Genomic DNA, 18,834 nt, shown 5'->3' on the forward strand with positions numbered 1-18,834 from the left:
GTACCCAATAGCATACTACATCATAATCTGGTTAACTTGAAAACGTGGTTATGATAAATACAATAACATATTTTTAAACTGATTGGAAGAATTACTGTGCTGGTCAACTGACTAGCTAAAATCAGCTTGGGGAGAACACTGCAAATATAGCTTAAAATTTACTTAAATATGTATTTTGATAAAAGCATAAAAGTTTTGCTAATACAATCATATATTTTTTAATTAACATTACAGCAGGATGTCATATTTTCTATGATCTTAAGAAATACTAATCTTTTACCCGAAATATTCTTTGCCATAACAAATAAAACTCTAATGATATCAAGTTAGAACAATAAGCAAATGATGCAATATTTTTCATTTCAGTTGTAAAATCTCAGCAATGTGTGGTTAAATCTACCAAATGTTTCATATCATGTTTTTCACTTAAAAAGAACAAGTATTATTGAGATACAATTTTCAAATTGCACACTCACAGATTCCTACTGTTTTCTTTCTGTCTGTCCTTCCTTAATTTCAAGAATGGAGTTAGATAAAAATCAAGATCAGGGCTGTGTTCAGTAATGCACACTAAGAGTGGCTTAGAATGTTCTTAGCTTCACCCAGGAGCTAAGAATGTTCTAAGCATTATTGAACGGATGGAAAATTGGCAAACAAAATTAAAATTAAATAAAAATAAATATAATCAATTAAAATTAAAATAGTAATTTCTTTATCTTTAAAGCAAAGTTATTTAATCCAACATGCACAGCATAAGCATACTGTCATAAGCATAAAATTTTTCAAAGTGAAAATGAAGAGAGACAGAGTGGCATCACTAAGCAAAACAAGTATACTAGTATAAAAGTAGTCTGAGTAAATAACATTTGAATTTAATCAGATGTCACTGATCTTCAGATGAAATCAAACCTATGATATAACAACAAAAACAGCAAGATACTAATAAGAACATATTCTAAAAATTTCTTTTAATAGATCAGGAATCTATAGTTCTCAAATATTCATTCTCTTGTTATATAGAAAGTCTTGACTGATAAGATGACATTTAAACTATACAGATGTTTTAAAAGCTTATGGCCAATAGATAGTAGACTGCAAATTTCTATTATAATAATCAAATATATAAAAAAAGATCAGAAAATGAAAATGCAAAAAAATAAATATGATAAAACCTATGATAAAATGGAAAAAATACAATTACAGCATAGTAGAAAAAGTTGGTAATGAGAATTTATGTTGCCTACTATGTCACTCTATACACTACTATGTCATTGTATACTATATTATGTCACTCTGCTGCACCCTTACAAAGGATTATTGTAATTATTTCATTTAAAAAGTTCTTTATACTTTTACTTAATCACATCTTATTCCAAATATATTTTTTTTAAAACTGACCACCATATTTATAATACCACTTATAACTTTAAGGTGTGAACATAACTGTGAAACCACAGTTATGTTCACACCTTAAAAATACATCATTACCTACAGACAGTTGAATATCTAAAAAATATTTTTCATTTACATTTATTTACATATTCTGCAGCTCTTGTTAATATTCAAATTTTAAGACCTTTTTCAAAAAATAAAATTTCCCTTCCCTCTAATAAACATTATGAGAACTGCATTTAGATATTTGATTAGAAAAACTTCCATTCACAGTTTTAATGACATGGACAGGACAGCTTATGTTTCATCAGAACTATCAATTAAAAATTATGAGAAAATGCTAATCTTAATCATAAAATCATAAAATGTTTTCTAAGAATGAAAGTTATGCAGAGAATAACAAACAATAAAACTACAAAATGATTACGCAACAGTATCCAGCTTTACAAAGGAATAGCCATGGAAAGGTTAGTCACTTTTTGTGTAAAACTTTGGCCTTTTAAGTGCCTTTTAAGTGTTCATATTAAAAAAGGAATAAAAACAATATGGTACATCACTTCCGGTAAAAGTTTTTAATAACTTTTTTAATAGCTTTACCAAAAAGTAAAATTGTTATAAAATATTTTTTTAGAATAGTTGTGATCATTGGTTTTATGTTCTATTAGTTGTAATAATTTACACAGGCCTTTTCACATGCTTATGTACACAATAACTATTGTATCTCATGGGTACAAATGAATATGTAATAATTTTAAAAAATGTTTCTGTAATTTTTGTAAAATAACTGTGAATTAATTTTTAGTGTGTGTTTGTAACCTTCTTCTAAAAAGAGGTAGTAGTCAAAAATGCTGAATATTTATGTCACAGATTTGTGTTAAAATAAATATCTGAAAAAATAATTGTCATCCTCTAGTTTTTATGCACTACTTCTCCTTGAGATAACAAGTCCTTAAATAAAGAAAGATTCTTGTGAACATTTTCTAGGATAATTAAAATACAGACAAGAAGCAATTCGCATAATGAAAAAAAAAACTGCTTCTAAATGCAACATCTGACTGGAATATAAATGAAATTGATCAGTTTATTTACTTCTTAAGGCACTCACAGACAGTCAAGGTAATTTTGAAAAGATTGAATATTGCCAATATGTAGCTGCCTAGACACTCAAGTCAAAATATTGTCAGTTTTGTATCCCGATCTTCTGAATCTGTTCGAGTAGCAAATTTCTCCCAATTCCACTATGCTCTGCTGTAAATCCTGAAATTTCTAAATTATTTCATTTTATACCTAATTAAATATATATATAATTTATATATAATTTAATATACTGTTTGGCCAAGTTTGCAAAAACTCTGGAGATTATAAACATAAGATCATAATTGCAAAAATACAAACATAGTTCTAACTCTTGGAGATTTTTCCTAAGATAATTTTGAATTTTATGTTCTGTGATCATTTATTATTTAATTTTTGATGTTAATTTTTTTATTTTTTTTTATGTTAAACATAAAATATTTCACTTTATTCTGTACTACTGCTTGCTTACATTCCATTGTTTTTATAATTTTAATTCTATATAGAATATGAATATGACAGAAAATGTTAGTTTTTAATAATGCATAAAAGATATACAGTAGAGCATCGATTATCCGAAAGTCAATTATCCGAAAGAATTCCAGTCAGCAAATTTAAATTTTCGCCAGTGCTGTGGCACTGCAATCTTTGGCTATGTCTTGGGCTACTCAAATATTTTACGTTTTTGATATTAAATTAACTTCTGAAGTATAATTTTTTATTGTTTTTATTTTCTTCAATATATTTATTTTGTTTGTACAAAATAAAAAAAAAATAATTTTTAACAATACAATAGTCTTCGTTAGGCTTAACATCGACGAAAATTCAACGCGAAGCGACACGCAACGGAGAAAAATTTCAACATGGGATAGATTAATATATTTTAATGTACATAATCAGTTATCCGAAATACTGATTTTCCGAGTAACCCCAGTCCCCAATTGATTCGGACAATCCTCTACTGTAAATTAAATAAGCAGAAAATATTTGTTTAAACGGAGTGTAAAACAAAGCAGAATTTAAAAAACAAATCAAATGATAAAGTCATATTCATCAGGACATACTTTGTGAACAGATTCATCAGGACATATTTTATGCAGTAAGCAGGAGTTCCATAACTCCTCCTTACTGTGCAGAGGCATTACCAATTTTGTTATCAAGACTTCCATTTGATCTTCCCTTCCAGACAAATTAATTTAGAAGATATGACCATACTGGTAAAAAAAATCAATACTTTACATAATTTTTCAGCACAAGAGTTTTTATAACAAACATTTTCAGTTTATTTTATAAACCTGCTTTAGGTTTGAAAATTATACAATTTGAAATTTACAAATTGGAATGTTTCAAATATTCAATGATGTTATTTACTGTATAACATTTTTCTTTAAACATTGTAAGTGTGTATACATAAATATATATTTTTGAACAATTATATATTAATGAAATATCAAATATATAAATAATAAAATTAAAAATAAAATAAAAATACAAATAAAGTGAGCCACAGGAATTCTATATGCCTATGCATGTTTTATATATAATTAATTAATCTGTAGGATTATCAAAGAACAATTGCCATGCATTAGATAGGAATTCTGAGTATTTGTGGTTAACACAATTATTTTTTAATGTGGACTTGACAATTTCCAAAGTTTCAAGGGTTTGTAAGTGATGTTCATCATAGATCTTTTTATCATTCTTGCTTCATTTAGATGTGCAGACACTTTGACCCTATTGCATATTGAGCTAAAACAGTTTTGGTTTGTTGTCATCTACGTCATATTAGTATTCATTGATTCTGCATTTTAAAAATCTAATTGTTGACCCAATGTACATAAGTTGGAAATTAAATCTTTCATCTGTTACCAGGATTGAATATACACCCAGTGCGCTGTTGTTGTCTATCTCATCTCTACTGTTGTGTAGCAATTCATAGATTGTGGCATTTCTATGGAAACATACTGTCATTTAAATATTTAGTGATTTGTTTATAAATCGATTTGAGTCTATTATCAAAATCTATAATTATTTGTCTTGTTATTAGCATGCATGATTGTTCATTGGTGACATCCAGTTGTAGATGCTTCATACATTTGTTTTCCATTTCTTTTGCCAAATTTTATATAAACTTTTTATCATATCTATGTATTCTAGCTATTTCTTCTATATATTTAAGCTTTAATGGTGTTTGTGATGTCAGATCAGTGTATATGCTCTTCTGACTAGAGCTCTGAATACCATGGTTTTATACTTAAATGCGTCTTGTGGATGGGAAGGTATGAATAATGGATGATGATTTGGTTTGTAAAACACCTGTGTATCAATATACCCATTTTGAAGAGTAATATTTATATCAAGAAAGTGGGTCTCCATATTGTTGAATTGCTCTAATCTTAAACATATACCATAGAGGTTATTAAACTAATAAACGAAACCTTAATAAATTCAGTTATACATTTATTGAAATACAAATGTTTTCAATCAGATTTTACTGATCTTCTTCAGTTACAAGTTTCTCAAATTCCTTAAAATGTATAATTACAAATTCAAAATAACAAAGTTGTGAATATGAAAATTTTAAGAATTAATAATTTATTAAGTTTTAATTTATTGGTTTATTTTGGACTATCCAGTTTTCCATCTGCTTAAATAGGGGTCATTGTTAAAAGCATTTAATATCCTGTTGACGACTGGTTTTTATTTCCATATTATCAGAATATCATCTATTATCTATTGTAGAGGATAATTCTGGTGAGAAAAGACAACAAGTATATCACAGTGCTAGATTTTGCCTCACTATATCCATTAATACTTTATAACCATGCATTTGCACATGTGATTTTTTTTCCAAACATATTCAATCACTGTATCTTCATCACAAACAGGTGTTAGAACTAGCCCACTTATTATTCATCTTTTTTCAAATATAACAACACTTATGCCCAAATGTAATGATGTATAACACTTATGTGCAATGTACAACACTTGTGTAATGATGGGTGTAGCAGGGTGTAGCCACTTTCAGAGATAACTTGAAAACTTGCAAATCTCTGTCTGTCTTACTATCAGACATAAAAGACTACATTTCTGTTATATATTTAATAAATAAACTTTATATCCTACTGAGGAAAAGAAATAATTCGCATTATGTTGGGAAAAATTTTTTCTTCCTAGTTCCAATATAAAATTTATTTGAATATGAAATGTGTTTTTATTTAGTAATTATATTAAAATCCATATGTTATTTACTTATTAAGACATTGTTGAACTTATCTGTTAAAAATATTAATAAATTTATTTTTAAACAATATATTCTATATGATTTATGTCCAAGTTCACAACCCAGAATTAAGAATCAGTCAAAGTTTAATTTATTGTATTCATTTAGTATATGAATACTAACTGATTAGTATCTGACCCTCACTCTTCCTCTTGAACACAAATGATTGAGCTACATAGAATTTTATATGTATTAACATTCTTATTAAAAATTTGATAATTCTTAAATAATGTAATCAATAAATTTATGCTATTTAGGTATTTTTATTTTTAAGACTTTGAAATAAAAAATATTAACAAAATATATTTTTAATATATATAATTTGGTAAAATATGCTTTGTTTGTTATTTTCTATATTACATTATGATATAAAAATATTTTAGGTACTTCATGATGTCAATAATTTACTTTACCATTAATAACAAAATAATGCATCATACTATGTTGAAAACAGAATATATATTGACTCTTGAAACTTTTTTACAGTTTTAATTAAAAAAGAAGTTTAGTACAAAATAAGTGAAATACAAGTTTTTAAAAAGAGGTTTAATGTCCAAAGTGTTAATATTTTAAAAAATTAAACCTTACTATAATAATTTTTTAAAATATTTAATTGAAAACTTACAGTTTGTTGCTCTACACCATTGTTTGTAACTACAGGTGAAGAAAATGCTATACATTCTTTTTGCTCTATCCTTTGTTGATTTGTTGTTTGTGACTGATCACCATTTTGTGAGAAAGGAGAATATGATGATGTCATCTGTGTTTGAACCATGTGCTAAAAATAAAAAAAAACAAAATTCTTATTGAAGCATGTAAAGTAATGCACTACAGAAGCAAATTTAACAATATTCTCATTCATTCTATACACTTTATGTATTTGATTTGATATTAAAATAATTAATTAATCTAAATTAATTTATTTAAACTAATTAATTATTTTAAATTACATTAAGTAATTAAATAAATAAATAATCAAGAAATCAATTTTTTGAGAAGCAAGAGAAATAAATTTTATACTTTATTTCCTTAACAGCATAAATTAATAGATAAATATAAACAAATACCTTAACAGTGAAAAATTATTCAAAGAAATTTTAAAATATATTGTATTTGAAAATGTTTGTCAGGAAAATAATTTTTTCACTATTAAGATGATTAGTTCCATTTATAATTATGTCAATTGCTTTTTTCTTGGCATCACCAGATAAACTATTTATTAATAAACTAATAACATTTATCAGCAAAGAAAATTACAAATTACGTTATGTCCTCAATTAAGTGCAGTCTTATTTAATATTTTCAGATTTAACAAACAATTTCTCTAAAAATAATTTTTTTATATTTTCCAAAGTATTCAATAAAATCTCATAAAACTTTCTGTAAATAGTTACTGCTCAAAAAATATTTTCTGTACACTTTCACACAGTTGTTGCCAAAATTTTTAATAAAATGACTAATTCCTAGACGACAAAATTACAAAATCTGCAGAATTGAGACTTTAGCATTACAATTCCTTAAAACTGATATACATTTCTATAAATACGTTGTTGATGATATATAATTTATCAGAAAATTATAAGTATATTTATTTCATACTTTTCATTAATCAATTCAAATAATATAAATTGGAATCAATATAACATATACTTTAATAAAATGTCAACAGAAATTGAGATTTGGGAATACAACATTTATTTTTTAATACAGAAAAACTAAATTTTTAAATAATACTAGTTCCATTGCAAACCAATATCAATCAATATACTGGATGTTGTCCTCAAACTGCCTTAATTTTGTGGATATTTTATAAAAAGAAATGCAAGTACAATACTGTAACCAGAGCTCGTTAATGGAGGCTACGCCTCCCTTTAAGATGCTCTCATCTATATAGTACTGCCTGAGTTCATCTCAAAGGGGGCTATGGTCCCTTTGAGATCACCTCAGGCAGGCTGGGAATAAAAGCAACTTTTTCATTAAATAAAATTGCTTTGGGTGTAATATGATATTATATGATATGAAAGAAATTGGAAATAAAAAGTGCAGTGGAAATGAAATAAATACTATACAGAAGAAAAATTTAAAAATTTATTCAAATGGAACAGGGCTGTGGGGTATACTTTATACAGGGAGCAAGTTATAACTGTTATCTTCAGGGGGCAACAGTTCATAAAAGTTTAAGAACCACTGATGTAGATAATGGTAAATCAGTACATTTCTATGTGTGTTCCTGATGTTGCATTTATGATATACAGTCTATACTTTTGGTCTATGACCATACCAACATATTAAGAATTACACTGTGAATAGTATCTCCAATTCTTGTACACAGGTTTCTCATGTCTTTGAATTTTTGTAGTTTGAAAGTATAGAGGTTCAAGGAGAACATCTATATAATTTACTGAAAAATCAATAATATATATTCTGAAATATGATGAAATGTAACAACTCCTAAAAAGAGTTCATTTAGAAACAAAACTACAGCTAAATCTCAACAATGTAGTGACAATATTTGTTGATCTTTGAAATTGATATTAAAGTTTGGTGCTAAACTGAAGAACAGTAGACTGTTTATTTTAATCACAAATATTTCTGTCAGACATTTAAAGTAGTTAGAATTAGCATATCCCAAAATAATGTTACAATTATTTCAATGATATTATTTTGCTATTATTATAGCAGCATTATTAATAATAATTACTGTACAGATAATGCATCTTTCATGTTACTTATGTTTAAATTATTTTATCATATCCTTTTAATGTCAGAGTCAATAAACTAGAATTTACTCTATAGTTTTATTTAATTATGCTTCTCAATGTTGGAGGTAAACCCAAAGTAATTACTTCAGGCCAGTCTAAGGCCTGGATAGTTATGCAAAAAACATATTTTTTCCTGTACTTAAATCATATTTTTACTGAGATTAACACTTAATACATCAGAAATATCTTTAAAAAACACAATGCTTAACTTTCATGAAATTGCATGTTTTCCTAGAAACTGAATTAACCATTATTTTTTCAAAAATACCAAAATTGCTAAGAACTTTTTAAATTAACAGTAATCAAAGAACTTGCTAGGAATAAAATATTACTATTTTTCAATAAAGAATCCAAGTGCTAAAAACTGGGGGTTACATTGGAAAATCTGAAGTTACCACCCCCATCCACAAGGGGGTGACCTAATTTCTATGTAGTTCAAAAAGTCCTCCAAAATAATAAACTTTCATATCAGGCACTTTTTCAATTTAATGTATATTTCAGGTGATATTTACAATTAACATTGTAAATGGACCCTGTATATTGATTCAGTTCCAGACTTTCATATATGGCAGACCAGTGGATTAAAAAAAATTACTTTACAATGGTCAATTTGCTGGTTTACAAGCGATATCATTTCTCATTCATAAAACCAAAGCTATGTAACGATGAGGATTTCTCACTGTTGAATTTAGTATCATTCACTCTCCCACTATGACAGTTGAATTTGCTATCTCAAATAAGGTATGTTGTTACACGTGCGAAAGGATTACAAAGTTTAGTTCAACTGACCAATTATATTTTAATTTATTAACTTACAAAAACAAGAATTTATTTTAAAAAGTAACAGGAATAAAAAGTTACAAATTTATAAAAGCAACATTTACTGCAATCAAAGAAATAAATGCAGAAATATATTACTGCATAAATTTTTGCAACATCACACTATCAATGATCCTTCTCTAGCAAGTGTTAAAATTAACAGAGACTTTAACAGATTTCTATATCTTTTTTATTGTTTTACTTTGTTAATTTATTGAAAAAAAACAAGCAAAATAAATAAATAAATAAATTACTAACTAAAAAAATATGTAAGGTAAATTACTAAATATTCAAGGTATTCATGTATTTGAGATTGGTTAATATCAGGAGTCACAGCAGTGACTCCCCACCAAGTAAAAAAAGCCACTGACAGACTATGTATACAGGAATCAGAGTTGCTAATTTTCAGGAATGTTTTCTCCAGCCCAAACACCTGAAGTAATTCTGAATATCTCATGTTTTAAAAATTGTTTTCTTAGGTAGGATGTAAAATTTCAAGATTTTCTGTAATGTGGTTGCTGAAATGTAAGCAATTAAAAAGTGCAAAACTCACCAAAAAAACTGTATTTTCTTCTTTTTCTTCATCCGGCATTGCAGACACTCAGAGAAAAAAACTATTGGGTCAAGAAAGCTCAGATTTTAAAATTAAGCTTTCCTCATTATCAGTGAGGTGCTGATGAATCTTCCCAATCAATAATTCAAAGTTCACTGGAGTTTCCCCATAGAGCTAATTTAATTTTACAGCTTAATTTTATACTTATAAAGATAAAATTACATGGAAAGATATGAATTGTATTCAAAATGTTACTCAGAATTACAAAAGAGCAAATTTATGCCAATTAAAACTTTTTATAACAATTTTTCTAAACAGCATATCGAAAGCATCAGTCGCCACCAATCAAATTGTACATCATCGTCTTATGTCTTTACATAATAATATAATTATTAACAAAAACAATTGATATCCAAACAAAAACATCCAAGACATAAAAAAAATATGCAAAGTAAAAGTTTGACAATTTAGATAACAGTCAAAATTTTTCTTAGCCATTCTTAGCGATGTTGGGCCTTAACAAGCTTGACTATTAGACTGGCAGATTCTCTAATATTTATGAAGATGACTAATTCACAAGTATTCACTGGCACTTTACAAGGGTGACTTATAGAAAAAGTGTTATATTACAGATATGCTATAGAACATCAAAATCTGACCTGTTTCTTGATCTTCTTCACCGTGTTTATAACATTTCTGATCTTTTCAATCTTGTTTCCTCTATTTTTCTTATTATCAAACATAATAAATTTTCTTCACAGAAAAATTTTTAACCAGTTTTATATTACAGTTATAAAAAAACATTACAACAGTGGTTTTCAACCAAAGTACCACGGTGCCAAACTAAGATGCCATGATGACATTTTAGGGGTGCCATGAAATATAGTGCTGAGTAGCACCATGATTTCCAGGGCCGATGAAAGGAAAAAACTGAAAATCCTCCCCACATCTGGAAAAAACTTAGAGCAAGTAGTAATTCCTACACCTATAAATCAATTTTTACTAACAAAAAATAAAATCTATAAGACTATTTTTCATTAATAAACATTCAACATATTTTTCATTTGTTCAAAGAAAAAATGGCAAAAGAGACCCTTTCTACTTCGGGCCCCATAAAAAGCATTCAATGGCCAAACACTTCTTGCATGCAAGTGCTAAAAACACAAAAAGTGCAATAATTCTGCTTCAATAAAAAAGAGGCACCACAAGAAAAAAATTATCAAGTTAGGGATGCCAATATTAAAAACTGGTTGAAAAACATTGCATTACAGTTATACAGTTATGAATTAAGTATATAAAACATATGGAATAGCAAAATAACTTAGCAAACTCTGATTACTGAAGACATCACATAAAGTTAGAACTTTGAATTAAATGAATTTTCTAATATATAAATTATTCTTTCATAAATTTTTAAAACGTAACCTGTTTTTAAAATTATCTGATTAATCCACAATTACTTATTTTCCAAAGTTTGCATACTGGATAGATAAAATCATCATCAAATCTCTCCTTTTCCCATTTAATTTTAATACTGTTAATTCATCTTTACTACGAGGGTAGGCTGAAAAGTAATGCACACATGCTTGTAGAGCACAAACGAAATGATTTTCAGAAGCATGCCAGGTGGCATATGGAAGTAACATTTCCCCCTCTATGTGCATGCGCAGTTTGAGGTTGTTGCATTCATTCAGTATATTTTGAGAAGCGGAAATATGGAAACATGTTCTGGTGCTATGTCAATGCAAGTTAAACAGCGTGCTGTTATCGAATTTTTAACTGCTGAAAAAATTACATTTAAACGCTGTTTATGGTGACGATACTGTTGATAGGTCTATTGTAAATTGATGGATAATAAAATTTCGTGGTTGCGAGCCTGGAAAAGCCATAATTGTTGATTAAACATGCAGCGGAAGTCCGATCACTGCCACAGACAATTACCGTTGCACCTTGTTGCAATGTTTAATTCTTCTCAGTACATACAGACTCTAAAACACCTCTGACATTGAGTTTGTCATGTTAGAGGCAGCCTGGCACCAATAATCTTGCAACATAACAATGCTCGTCCACACACCTCACGCACAACTGAAGAGGCTCTGCGAAACCTGAAGTTTGAACTGATTCTCCCCGATCTTGCGCCTTGTGATTTTTATTTGTTTCTTCTACTTAAGAGAGACCTCAAGGGTAATCATTACACCTCAAACAATGAGGTGAAGGCAGCTGTCAAGTCCTGGATTCGAGAAAAGCCGGAAGAATTTTTCATTGACGGAATGAAAAAACTTGTTACACATTGGGAGAAATGTGTTAGCCTTAACGGTGACTATGTTGAAAAATAAATATATGATTTTGAAGCTTAAGAATTGTACTTTAATGTACTTTTTGCCCGATCTTGCTATTTGTTTTTGTTCGTGTTCAACAAGCATGTGTGCATTACTTTTCAGCCTGTCCTCGTATCTCATAACACTGTAGCCCATTTCTATAGGTTTTTAATTTCTAAAATCAGTATTTTACTTTTGAATAAATAAAAATCTTCAAAATTTACAAAATTCAAATAATTAAATTCATATTATTTGGAATATATTAAAATTATTATTGCTAAAAACAAATTAATCAAGACATTTGCTCATTTATAATAAATGAGATCATCATTCAATTCATAGAAAATTTATGTCAGAAGAAAATCAAAGTTATCTCCAAATTATCATTAAGCAAAATTCCTATTTCTATGTAGTGTAATAAATTAATATTCTAATAATAAAATTCCATTGTGTATTAAATATAAATGGTGTATAAGATGAAACTTAATGCACTTAAACTTACTTTTATTTGTAATAATTAATTCTGTATAATTTTTAATTAATAAATGCATAATAAATTTCATTTTTTTTTAATTCAAGAAATTTTCTTTTTAATTTTACTTTTAACAAATATATCTAATTAAAATTATAATCAGAATATTTTAGAATTAGCAATACTATGTATACTTATTTATAACAGATTTAATTTCAATTGAGTTACAATCCTGATGTTTTTGAGAAAAATTATTTATTTTGAATAAATTTCTTATGTTTAAATGTAAGCAAACATTTAAAATGAAGTTTTCAATTATATAAATATTCTATTTAAATTAAATATTTAAAAATAAATCATTTCGGGAACAAAATATAATTTAATTTCTTTTAAATGCAAAATTTATTTAATAGTTTTATCAGATGATTCTTAATTAAGTAACATTACGAAAAAAAAATAAAATACAAATCCTAAAATAAATATGCCAAACTATCTGTAAAATATAAGCAACTAGTCTAACTTAATAAAAAAAAATTTAATTTTTTCATATTAATTAATATAAAATAGTGAATACAAATTGTCATGTATTCACAAATAATTTCATAATAATAATTTAAACAATAATTTTTATAAATTAAAACATTCATAATAAAATAAAAATTAATCAAACAAAATAATGAACTTTATAAAAACCAAAAACGAATTATGTTAAAATAAATTCTATATTAAATTTTACTTTTATAAATAAATATGTAATGTTTACAAAAAATGTTATTCAGTAGAGTATCATATTAAATTCATCATTATGCCAAACTGTTCATCAAATAATATTTTCATAGCAGTAGAAACGAAAACGAGCTTACCGTATTCCCAAAGAGGGAGTTCTGGATTTACTCGATAGCTTCAACGTGCTGATCTAAACAGAGCAAGGCTGAACGTTCAGTACCTATGTTTACCTCTGTCCAACGTGTGACACGCCCATAGTTAGAGCGCACGACACGAACACCAATTCTCGCGAATCAATAAAACAGCATTATAGGTTCGCGAATTAAGATTAATATGTTAAATTTTATTTAGTACTAAATAAGATAAAAGCTAATAACTTCACTGAAAAACAGAAAATCTTGAAAAAAAAATTCAGATAACGATATAAAAATGAGATTACAGAAAATCTGTCAACAGTTCTTTTTAAATAAACATTGCTACTAAAATTTTAAATTTTTCTTTTAATTTTTAATAGCAAACTCTATTAATAAAGTTTGCGTTTTATTGAGTATATAATTTAGATGAACTTCAGAAAATGTATATTCGCATTAAAATTAAAAAGATAATAATAGAACATCATATTTCCCTATATTAAAAGGATTATCAGAAAATTAATACAATTTTAAAAACATTCGCTTTTTCTTATCATCTTTCAATAAAAATTTCGAATAGAAATTGTTTTCCCCCCATCCAGAAACAATTAAATTTTGAAAAGATGTTTAATATTTCAATAAAAAATGAAAATTTACTTATTTTATATTGTTTATCCGGTATTTTTTATCGATTGAATGATAGTTAATCGATAAAAATATCGAATAATTCGTTTCAGAAAATTTTACAAAGATCAATTTTATTACTTCGTTTTTAATTGCATATTAATATAGTATGCCGCAGTATAACAGTTAAAGATATAAAAGTGACCACTGAAGCAAGAATTGAAGTATTTGGATTCAAATTAAACCGGTTTTGCATGCTTATCTGGACGCTTCGTGATAAAAAAAAAACTAGTGAGCATTCATTACATAAAAGGAAACAGAATAGAGTAGAAAAATATTATTTTAAATTCGTTACGATGTACGTAATTCTAATCAATTTTTTGTCTGATGAAAATATATAAATAATTATTATTTTACAAAATAGATAAACTATTGGTCTATAAATGTATGAAATGACTATCATGTATTAAAATCACGAAAGATATTTAGTGTCATATGTAATAATAATAAAAGCGATCAATCATTTTAATTCTACATATGAAATTTAAAAGTTTATTTAAAATACAATTTGCAATAAAAGAATAAGAATATTCTATAAAGAAAAATCAGTTTAAGGACTACAGGAACAGCATTTCCCAATCAAGCTGTCGAAAATCTTATGTTTTTTTTTTTTTACGTCACAGCCTATCAGAATGATAGAAGAGAATCCACTAAGAAAAATAACAAGTTAGAAGTAAACACTAATTTAAAGAAAAGATCACTTCTCATATTTTTTATAATGCAATTTTTTAAGGAAAAATATCTAAATTTATAATCACATTCCTTTTTATATATCTGGAAATAAAAATTGCAATAGTTAAAAATTTATTTGTGAAAAAGTCGATAAATAAATAAAAAAATCTTCTAAACTTCTAAAACTAAATAATTCTAAACTAATAAAAACTTCTAAAACTAAATGATTTTTTAATTAGTGATAAAAAGATTGCTTAATATTTTTATCACGCAGTATTATTCTTAAGAAAGTAAATTTGTGAAATAATTTAAGTGCATCCATTTTAAATTATAGATTTTAAAAATTCATTAAAATACTATAATAATCAATATATAACTATATTTCTTAAATGTCATTCATTTAAAAAAATTTTATCAGTTAACTAATTAATATTAAACTCCATCAATTACATATAATATAAATTGTTTTCATAATAATTGTTTAATATTGATTTTTGATCAATTAAGTAGAACTAAATATAATATATTTTCTTAATTATCGTTACATGATACATTATGTGGGTTAAAATTTACACTGGCTGTAAAATCACCAACATAAATTTAATCTACAACATGTATATATATATTTCAATAATTAGAATTATTATGCAAAATTGAAATTATTTTGCTGATAATTTTTAGTATTTAATCAATACTAATTTCATTTGCATAAAATACTAAATTTATAACTAATTGTTTACTAAAATATTTTATATAGTATAAACGCTTTATTATAAATTATTTACTTTTCTTGTACATTAATTAAGTTGAATTTTAATTCTTAATATATACTTTCATTGCATGACGGTGATAAAGAAAATAAAAAAGATTGTAAAATAAACAGCTGGACAAAATTCAATAAAAAAGTGAAAAAATAAAAGTAGGCCCATCATTAAATTGCAAAACGATATAAACAATGAAAACAAAAATCAATATCCAGAGGAAATAGTAAACTCTTCAAAAGACGCATTCTTGCTTCCTTATAAATTTCATTAAAGTGATGAACGAACAAACTTGTTTCCTAATAATAATAATTTCTTATCATTTAGATTCCCTCGGTGCTTTAAATTTTAAAATATGTTCGATATAATTTTATAAATATTCATAAGTAATTCTATCTTCAAATCTTAATTTAAAATTCTACCTATTTAAAGAAAAAATCTATATATTTTAATTATTTATTTGTTGATAATTATATGGCAGACACTTTAAACGAGTCTTGTGCTTCCATACGTTATACATACAGTCATCATTTTAAATGTTAACAAGACGTGTGTATCATCTATTCATTTCTAAAACAGATTATGAAAAAAATAAACAACTTTTAACTAAAACTAACAATAAATTTTTTTAATTTAAATTTTGTTACATGATATAAATGCATCTAAATTCATAAAAATCAATACATTGAAAATACTACTGTGTTTCTCATTTTTTAAATGCGTTTAACATACGCAATACTATTAAATAATTTAATCACGTGTTTCCCTCCTCACGTCACACTTAGTTTATGCAATTTTTTGAAGACCAGTATTTGGAGCATGGGCGTAGCGAGGGGGGAGCCTGGGTGGGCACGGCCCCTCCCAGGGAACCTGATGCCTCCCCAGGAAATCACAGCCGAAAAAGTGTTGAGTCGATTTGTAAAAACCTAAAGCTAAAATAAAAGTTTTGAATACTAAAAAAAGGTGAACGGCTTGCTCGGTGCCCAATAATGAACAATAATTTGAAATAATTCAATTTTGTGTCAGGTTGGCCTCCACTAGGCCCCCCATAACAAAACTCTGGCTACGCCCATGATTTGGAGCACTATAAAAGAAACTAATCTTATTCGGTTATGATGTTACAAATGTTTTATTTACTCAATTAAACTGTTGTTTTTTCCAGACGTAAATTTATTATAGGCCTACATCATCTATTTAGTGCAATAGTAGAAAAAAATTTCGTTACGAATGCATCGTAACTGAGATCCAACAAATTATCTCTAACAATAAAAATGCTTAGGTCTAACGAAAAACTTCTTCAAAAAGTAATAACAATTTTCATTTTTTAATTAGTCGTTACAGTTAATTTAACGTTTCATTTGACGTTGGTTATGACAAGCTTTTTAAGAAACTTGTCGCAAGTACTGTACCTCAATCGTAATGTACCGGTACGTAATAATGATAATACACGGTGTAACGTTAGCCTTACCAATATACAGTAAGAGGAAATAACGATTAAAAAAAACAGTTGCTTGTTAGTCTCTAAAGTAATTTTCCAAATAGATAATATGCTAAGTACAAAGCTGAATAACACGTTACGCTTTCAGATCCATAGCGCCATTAAGATAAAATCCTTACAGTAACGTAACTTTCTCTTTTTATTCTCGATGGATAATGAGCAATAATTTTACTTTAGAAAGAGTAATTTGATTAGATTAATTCAAAAGTTGGCAATCGCAAAANAAAAAAAAAAAAAAAAAAAAAAAAAAAAAAAAAAAAAAAAAAAAAAAAAAAAAAAAAAAAAAAAAAAAAAAAAAAAAAAAAAAAAAAAAAAAAAAAAAAAAAAAAAAAAAAAAAAAAAAAAAAAAAAAAAAAAAAAAAAAAAAAAAAAAAAAAAAAAAAAAAAAAAAAAAAAAAAAAAAAAAAAAAAAAAAAAAAAAAAAAAAAAAAAAAAAAAAAAAAAAAAAAAAAAAAAAAAAAAAAAAAAAAAAAAAAAAAAAAAAAAAAAAAAAAAAAAAAAAAAAAAAAAAAAAAAAAAAAAAAAAAAAAAAAAAAAAAAAAAAAAAAAAAAAAAAAAAAAAAAAAAAAAAAAAAAAAAAAAAAAAAAAAAAAAAAAAAAAAAAAAAAAAAAAAAAAAAAAAAAAAAAAAAAAAAAAAAAAAAAAAAAAAAAAAAAAAAAAAAAAAAAAAAAAAAAAAAAAAAAAAAAAAAAAAAAAAAAAAAAAAAAAAAAAAAAAAAAAAAAAAAAAAAAAAAAAAAAAAAAAAAAAAAAAAAAAAAAAAAAAAAAAAAAAAAAAAAAAAAAAAAAAAAAAAAAAAAAAAAAAAAAAAAAAAAAAAAAAAAAAAAAAAAAAAAAAAAAAAAAAAAAAAAAAAAAAAAAAAAAAAAAAAAAAAAAAAAAAAAAAAAAAAAAAAAAAAAAAAAAAAAAAAAAAAAAAAAAAAAAAAAAAAAAAAAAAAAAAAAAAAAAAAAAAAAAAAAAAAAAAAAAAAAAAAAAAAAAAAAAAAAAAAAAAAAAAAAAAAAAAAAAAAAAAAAAAAAAAAAAAAAAAAAAAAAAAAAAAAAAAAAAAAAAAAAAAAAAAAAAAAAAAAAAAAAAAAAAAAAAAAAAAAAAAAAAAAAAAAAAAAAAAAAAAAAAAAAAAAAAAAAAAAAAAAAAAAAAAAAAAAAAAAAAAAAAAAAAAAAAAAAAAAAAAAAAAAAAAAAAAAAAAAAAAAAAAAAAAAAAAAAAAAAAAAAAAAAAAAAAAAAAAAAAAAAAAAAAAAAAAAAAAAAAAAAAAAAAAAAAAAAAAAAAAAAAAAAAAAAAAAAAAAAAAAAAAAAAAAAAAAAAAAAAAAAAAAAAAAAAAAAAAAAAAAAAAAAAAAAAAAAAAAAAAAAAAAAAAAAAAAAAAAAAAAAAAAAAAAAAAAAAAAAAAAAAAAAAAAAAAAAAAAAAAAAAAAAAAAAAAAAAAAAAAAAAAAAAAAAAAAAAAAAAAAAAAAAAAAAAAAAAAAAAAAAAAAAAAAAAAAAAAAAAAAAAAAAAAAAAAAAAAAAAAAAAAAAAAAAAAAAAAAAAAAAAAAAAAAAAAAAAAAAAAAAAAAAAAAAAAAAAAAAAAAAAAAAAAAAAAAAAAAAAAAAAAAAAAAAAAAAAAAAAAAAAAAAAAAAAAAAAAAAAAAAAAAAAAAAAAAAAAAAAAAAAAAAAAAAAAAAAAAAAAAAAAAAAAAAAAAAAA

General features: G+C 24.6%; 1 protein-coding gene across 4 annotated transcripts in view; it reads right to left on the bottom strand.

The window, feature by feature from the left end:
* The window catches only part of LOC111636664 (RNA binding protein fox-1 homolog 1-like), a 172,163-nt gene that overhangs the window by 88,868 nt on the left and 64,461 nt on the right, over positions 1–18,834 (bottom strand). For 3 of the 4 annotated variants that reach the window (XM_023381951.1, XM_023381952.1, XM_023381950.1), the window contains exon 2: positions 6,375–6,527. In XM_023381951.1, coding sequence (XP_023237719.1) covers positions 6,375–6,527 — 153 coding nt within the window. Of the gene's footprint in view, positions 1–6,374; positions 6,528–13,536; positions 13,752–18,834 lie in introns of those variants that run through there. The other variant, XM_023381953.1, reaches the window with a different exon arrangement.

Source organism: Centruroides sculpturatus, unplaced genomic scaffold (genome assembly GCF_000671375.1).
Source record: "Centruroides sculpturatus isolate CEXI.00-Female unplaced genomic scaffold, Cexi_2.0 scaffold907, whole genome shotgun sequence".
Classification (NCBI taxonomy): Eukaryota; Metazoa; Arthropoda; class Arachnida; order Scorpiones; family Buthidae; genus Centruroides; species Centruroides sculpturatus.